Below are 7,398 nucleotides of genomic sequence, written 5' to 3' on the forward strand. Positions count from 1 at the left end.
GGGGGGGGCAAAATAGGCGCTGATTAGTTTGGAAAAGTGTGGGACAGTCAAAAACAAAACAGAAAGGACATGAGAAGAATGAAGAAGCAGTAAAGAAGTGGAGATGGTGTTAATTGCCAGGCCAGTGTTAGTGCTGGGTTGACAGTTTCCTGTTGGTAGGGGGGCTGATTGGATGATAATGATGCTGACTAGTGAACTGCTGCACTGCTGACCCAATGGAAACGGAAGAAGAGATGCTGGCTATGAGCTCACCGAGGAAAAGATGGAGAGATGCACACTGAGTCAGTGAAAGGGATGTGGAGACAAATTAGCACGGGTTTCCAGGGAAGCATTAGAGTTGCATTTTATGACCACTGAACAGTACAGTTGTGTTCTGCAAACTTCTGTTTTTACTGTCATTTCCCCTAGTTTGAATTCTTGCATGCATCTATGCATGTTCAAGATTTGTGTATAAATATTTGTTATTTTTTGAATCTATAGTTAAACGTGTAATTGCAACTGTGCGAGATGGTGCAAGAACGAACCAATGTCAAAGAAAGTACTAACCTGTATGTGACAGTAAAAATTTTTTTATTACCTTCACCATAGCTTCATTGGATGCAGTGGACGACAAAACTGCCACATCTTTCTGATGTGAAACAATGACACCCAGATGAATCGTTTCTAAGCTTCCAACTTTAATGTGACGCCTTTCCAGTACAATTCAACTTAAAAATAAAGAAAGGTCAATTTTAGAACATAAAAATACACAATACCCTGGTTGCATGGGCTTAAACTAATACTTGTTGGATTAAAATATGAGCAGTTCTAAATACCAGGCAGTTGTGACCTGAAACCTTTGGGTGTTTGGGAAAAGGAAGTTTATTTTTTCAGCATCACAGCGAGTCCAATCACACATCAACAGAAGAACGGCTTCACCAGAAGAAAATGCAGCTTTTGAGGAAATCAATTAAGTGTGAGCAGAAAATGACCTGAAACGGGTTGTGGATAAGAAAAGTCTTCAAGATTTTGAGAATTTTTGTCAGGTGGAATTGGCAGATATAAGTCAAGATGCTGATAATTTCTTTTTGTCATCAAAAAAGAAATTAAAATGAAGCTACTTTATCAGTGTTAGCTTGATATACATATTAAGACAAACAGGTTATTGTTACTGCTTTTATGATTGTTTTTCAAAAATGAATTTGCTTGATTTTCAGTTGAACTTTAGAAGATATATGTGACATTGCAGGTGGACAATCTTTTTAAATGGTCTCACTTTTTATGTTACAAAATGCTGATATTTTAAGAACGATTTGTCAACTTTAAGATTCGCCGAATTCTCAGGTCTCATTCTCTAATTTGCTTCCTCCGCTGAGCGAACAAAACATTAAAATGGCACAAACAGAAGAGGAAATGGGTGCAGAGTGTGCACTCACTGTACCTTGCTGATGTTGCTGTTGGTGACTCTTCACCGTGTCTCCGCTGAGATTACACAGCAGGACGACTGCACTCTGGACTGTTCCACTGGTGACACTGCTGGCCTTTAAAACAGTTGGACGCAAGGTCAGCTTTCACTTTTACTCATGTAATCAAACAAAAGTTAAAGTTTTACATCTCTACTTTTAGCCAGAAAATATCTAACAATAACTGTGAAGAAGCAAGAAATGGAAAAAAGGAAGGATATGGACTTTAAACTTTATTTATGCCTTCCCCGTATAAGCACAGTTTATGAAAACACAGAAAAAGAAAAAAATCCTTCTGCAGGGTGATAGTGATTCACTTTGCATTTGATTTGACACCAAATCAAACGCACCACAATCTGATAATGTTTTTGCCACTGTCGGCCAAAAATCTTACATCTCCACTTTAAATTTATTTTTACTGCCATGAGCCTAACACAACCTAACGCTCCTTTAAAAGTGATTAACAAATTTACCTCAATGGGTTAGGGTGATCTGCAATGACTTTTTTAGACATAGGTTTGAGTTTTAACTTCTTGACAGTCTGAAGCGTCGGTGAAGCTCGGCTTTAATTCAAGCGCTGACACAGCTGTCAGCGCCATCCCAGAAAATAGTCCCATCCTAATGATCTTTTTTGTTCTCATCACACACTGTGTGCTCGTGCACTCAGGCAGATTTGCTGTGACACTTCTATTGATAGAAGCATGGCAAATGAAAAGCAGCCATGTTCTCTCTGGGAAGAATACCAGATGTCACATTTTGCACAAACTGATCCTTGGCGGGCAAAACTAGAACTAAAAGGTTAAATTGTGTATTTATTCTAGAAGTACTGGAGAATAGTAATATAAGATAATTGTTTATTTTAAGAATAAACAATGTTTCAAACTGCAGCTTTTACCTTCCTCCTACTGCCATCTCCTGAATGCCTCCTTCTCCTTAACTTCTACCCTCACTCCTTCCAGCTAACACTTTCACCTGCTAATAGGATCTGCAGTCCTTACTTTTACAGCTTTTTGCCATTTTTCCTTCTTCCTCCTGCCCCCGTTTCAGCATTTGATCCTTTTAAAGATATGCCAGCTCTGCCTCCAGGGTCTGCGTACATCAGTGTGATCTGTGTACGGGCTGCTAAGTCAGGCTGGTACTCATCAGGTGCAGTTGCCTGAGGCTGAAGACAACGGCATCCGTTCACACTTTGGACAAACTGCCTTTCCGTGACAATGCTAAACCTATTTGATTTTTTTATGAACTAAGAAGGTCACAAAAATACTTTATAGTCAATACAAAAAAACCCTAAACTGAACAATAAAAGTGAGCAAAAAGCAGAGGTTATTTTAATTTGGATCCTCCTAGAAGGTCCTCTAGAAACTCACGCGAAAACAATGTAACTAACAAGAGTCTATTGTAAGCAAATGAATCTAAGCAAAGGCTCAGCAAGCTAACGGTTAACAAGTCTGTTTTAGGCGCCATCCTGAGGTCCTTTTACTTTTGAAGCAGAACTACTTCAACATGTAGACAAATACAATTAAGATAGCTTCTCTGTGAGAAGTGTGATCAGGAGTGACAGGTGTGCTCCGTCTTGATCAGAGGATTTCAGGCAACATAAATCAATCCATAGGTGAGCAACACAGACAGCTCTAATGGACCCAGACATGAGTGGTTCAGACAGCAGTAAACAATCAGGAGACGAGTTAATCAGGCTGTTGGATAAGAGTGTTTAAAAATTCTGCATCAGCTAGTCACGGTTGTGAAAGCAGCCATGTCGAAAGCTCATTATTTATGGGTGTGGATGTGTGTGTGTGCGAGGAGAGTGGGGGGGATTGTTTCTTGCAGCACAAGTATTTTGGTTAGCTGTAAACAGATTGCCCCTATGTAGGGTGGGTGCATTAGAATGTGTGTTTGCAAAAAGGGTCAGGGGAAAAATTGTTTACTGGCAACGCTACTATGCTCCAGTGATAACAGACAAGTGGCGTGTGTTTGTGCATAAGGTCTTGTGTTGGGTGTGAACAGTGGAGTTCATATTCCAAGTCTATTAAGCATCCCTCCTCCCTCGTGCTGACCTGCCAGTCAATTACACAAGCCCTCTAATAGGTCAACGCCACTCCAACTAATTTGCATAGCGGCTGGATGGAGCGAGCGAGAGAAAGCGCAGAGCAAGACTGAGAGAGGAATAAAAAATAAAAAAAAAAGAGAGAGAGATGCACTGATCAGGCTTTCCGGTTGTCCACTGAAGTCTGATTCGACAGGTTCGATTTTAACTGATTCAGATTTTTCTTTTAGGCACTATAACACATTAAAGAGGAAAAAATGCCCTGCAGGTTTTTTTGATAAAGCTAGTAGTTGTAGATCCAAGAAAAAATGAATAAATTAAGAGGATAATCCCCATATGTGTGTCAAATCACATGTCCCAAACCTTTATCAGATTTTTTTTATTAAACTCAAAAAAGTGCTTCAAAGTGCATACTGATGGTTGAGCTGTTTAAAGGCTGAAAATGGCAGGAGCTCCTAGTTTAGATGCATTTAACGATTTAAGTCTCAAGACGGGGAAACTGGAAGCGCTTCTGGGTCCTTGCTACAGCCTCACATATAATTGGTGCTGTTTACGATGTCCTAGCTACTTGAGTTCATACAAGAGGAATCTTGTTTTCACTGAAAAAGGAAAAAAGTTACAAACATAATCAAAGTAAGACTGGGTGAAAAAATATTGAAAATGCATGAATTTTACATGGAAATTAAAATACTGGCCAATGTGTTGGTCATGCTGCGTGCTTTAAACAAACAACACGTTTACTTAAGTTTTGACCTACCAATCACTGATCAGAGATTAAAAAAAAAGAAGAAAACTGACTAATTCAAATCCCTTAGTTGACTGATTGGGGCATCTCTGTTTAATATAACACACAAGTTTGTTTTATCTGTTGTTTGTCAGCTGATTTTAAGAACAGTTGATTGACAAACATTATTAAACTGTTTCTTACCATAATGAGCTGAAGGACAACTGGGAGGATCCTGCCCTGTTTGATCAACCTGAAAAAGAGAGATAATACAGATACTGAAAGAGCTGTAGACAAACCAAGGTCAAAATTCAATTTATGGATTTTCTACACTACTCACACATGCATGATCTGCACACAAACGCAGACTTGCAGACACATAAATGTGGATTGGACTGTTTAATCTTCATTAAGGGCGGATTTAACTCCACCGACGCCTGTCTGGCACCAGTGAAACTGAAAAGAGGCGACCTCTCCTCAGTTTCTTAAAGAGCAGAGGTGACGAGAATAAATGAAATAAGGAAAGGTGCGACAGGGGGATGGAAAGACATGGAACGAGAGTGGAAGAGAAGACGGGGACAATTATATTCTTTAAGGAGAAAGAAGTGCGGGATTATAAAAGAGCAGATTTCAACAGAGAAGACAAAGGGTCGGTGGGAAAAAAAAAGAAAAGGAGAGTTTAAGAGGAGAAAAGAAAGAAAGTGGATCAACCCCCTTTGAAAGACAAGAGGAATATAGACGGAATGGAAAAAAGGGCAGGAAAGCAATGGCTTTACAATCTCTTCTCTAATTTATCAAGGTTCTTTGATTTACATGTAATTACCATCTGGACAAAGCATCTAAAGTGCTTTAATAGATGTCTTATTTACATATATGTGCATTTTGAAGCATTAAAGCATTCATGTCGTAATGGGAACAAAGTTAAATCGAAACAGACGGGTGTTCATGCGTTGCCCAGTCATTTATCATCAGTATAATTATGATTCATCGCTCGTCGAGCAAACAGTCAAACAACCTTTAGGAGCTTCCGTTCAAACAAGCTAACTTAATAAAGTGTGCAAACACACAGACACCGGTGAAGATTAATTTACTTTTTACATTCATTTTGCTGTTCTTCCACCTGCCCAACGCTGCTGCAGTCCTATGACCTATTTTTTATTTTATTTTTTTAGGATCAATAAAATTTTCATGTTTACTGAGAGCGTATTCTCCACACCATTACCCCAAATTCTCAGCTGTGTGCAAAACAAACTGAGCTTTATTGAATCAAGCACTTGTTTTACTGTTATGGCCTAAATTTTTAACTTCAGGGTGTTTCAATACTAGAAACCCTCGAGGGGAAAGAGTTAGCTCATACTCTGGTTTGTATCTGCTGACTTCTGAATGTGCTGATGTTTTACACAGCATGGAGAAAGTTTAAGAGATGCTGGATTTAGCATCGCTGATGGAAACATTTACTCTCCAGCTGCTCCTTTTCTCTCTTGTTGAAAACTAAAATTTTCATCCTTTATTGTGATGAAATTCATTGCCTACATCTGTGACTCTAATGTAGATAAATCGAGCTTATAACAGATGATTAAACATCTGTAATTGCTGTTGTTTAAGTTCATTCTTTTCAGCTGTTTTCCTCAAAGCTGAGCGCTGAGTTAGTTTGTGTGTGTAAGTCTCCGCCTGTGTGTGTGTGTGTGATTGTGTTTGCTTGTACATGTGATAGATGACCCCCCATTATGGAGCTGACAGTCTGAAAGATGAGAGGACAGACCAGGCCAGCACAACATGATAAACTGGGCCACCTTTAAACTACCAGCCATACATCAATTGACAAAGTGCACAACACCGAACGAACCAGAGCACAACAGATGACCTATAACAGAGGAAAAACTGATCAATCAATCCTCATTATGTAAGCCATAAATTACATTTATCAAACAGTTTTTACAGTGGTTTGTATTGTAATGAAGAGAAATACAGGGAAATTAACAATATTTAAAAAATGTTTTTTATGCATTTACTCACACGTGAGAGAAAAATGATCGCCTCTTGGCCACTTCGTACCCCCATTTCGTCCCAACCCACTTTCAACAAACCATTTCATTACATATTTACCAAGACAACTGTGTAATTTAGTAACTTGCTTAAATCTTACGCACAGCTAAGGATAGCAGTATATTCCGTTTTCTGCAGAGTTACAACATAATTCTATAAATTTGTACTGTTTTCCATTGTTGATCATGTGACTCTAAAACAACCCAGATTATGACCCCTGATCTAACCATAATAACTTAAGTGCTATTTATTAAATTTGTGTACACAGAAAATTATGCCCAGTTTGTACAGAACAACTTATGGGAGACGGAAAGCAAGTAGGCTGACAGTGAAACAGTGTAAAGTACAAACGTAATGGCAAAATGACCACCACCCAGGAAAAACACTTTCTATTGCTATATGTATAGCAGCAACATTGAGTTTATTGTACAAACTAACAAGGGTAAGATTACAAAAATAGCTTGAAATAACAAATATTTTCCTTCTCCAAACTAAATACAAAATACTTCTTTTAATGATACATAATTACTTAGAAGGGCACCTTTGTGTTACAATCTGCGACAAACGTCTTGCGTAGCCACACACCATCTTCTTGCAGCATTCTTGAGGAATCATAACCAACTCCTCATGACCAAAAGGCCCACACATCATTTATATCCATACGTTTTCAGGTTGCAACCATATTTTTTAAAATCCCAGCAGAAATTTTCAGTAAGATTCAAAACACGTGATTGGGACGGCTTCAATACTGCTGTATCTTTCAGCTCTTTTGATGGAGTAGCTCCTCCTCTTGGTGTGGAGGTACAAAGTTATGTTTCTGCTTTCCTAAATTTTTCTCCCCTATTTTTTCAGCTCAATCAAAGTTGGACATTGTATGAACTTTTTTGTTTCATTTGTTCGTTTGTCCAAGGCAGTGATCTCTGGGACAACTGTCTTGATTAAGCCATATTTTTTACATGCAATATTAATAGCCCCGGTATTAAAGGATTTCTATGAAAGGCTCACTAATCATGGCTCTTTCGGGTGTACCTGAAAACTAGAGGTGTGCCGATCGATCGGCCACCGATCATAATCGGCCGATTTCCGTGAAAAAGTATATGATCGGTGATCGCCGATCACGGTCTCTTGTTGCCGATCACACA

At 38.8% G+C, this 7,398-nt stretch overlaps 1 protein-coding gene across 10 annotated transcripts in view; it reads right to left on the bottom strand.

Moving 5' to 3' along the window:
* Positions 1-7,398, bottom strand: part of ulk4 (unc-51 like kinase 4) — a 98,350-nt gene that overhangs the window by 30,133 nt on the left and 60,819 nt on the right. For 8 of the 10 annotated variants that reach the window (XR_535782.2, XR_535780.2, XR_535781.2 and 5 more), the window contains exons 32-33: positions 4,415-4,463; positions 1,421-1,520 (exon numbers count right to left, since the gene is read on the bottom strand). Coding sequence is in view for 5 of the 10 variants with exons in the window: in XM_008432070.1 (XP_008430292.1) it covers positions 1,421-1,520; positions 4,415-4,463 (149 nt within the window). In the remaining 5 variants the exon portion in view is untranslated. Of the gene's footprint in view, positions 1-577; positions 708-1,420; positions 1,521-3,888; positions 4,086-4,414; positions 4,464-7,398 lie in introns of those variants that run through there. The other 2 variants (XR_535784.2, XM_008432074.2) reach the window with 2 other exon arrangements.

The sequence above is a fragment of the Poecilia reticulata genome, linkage group LG16 (assembly GCF_000633615.1).
Source record: "Poecilia reticulata strain Guanapo linkage group LG16, Guppy_female_1.0+MT, whole genome shotgun sequence".
Lineage (NCBI taxonomy): Eukaryota > Metazoa > Chordata > Actinopteri > Cyprinodontiformes > Poeciliidae > Poecilia > Poecilia reticulata.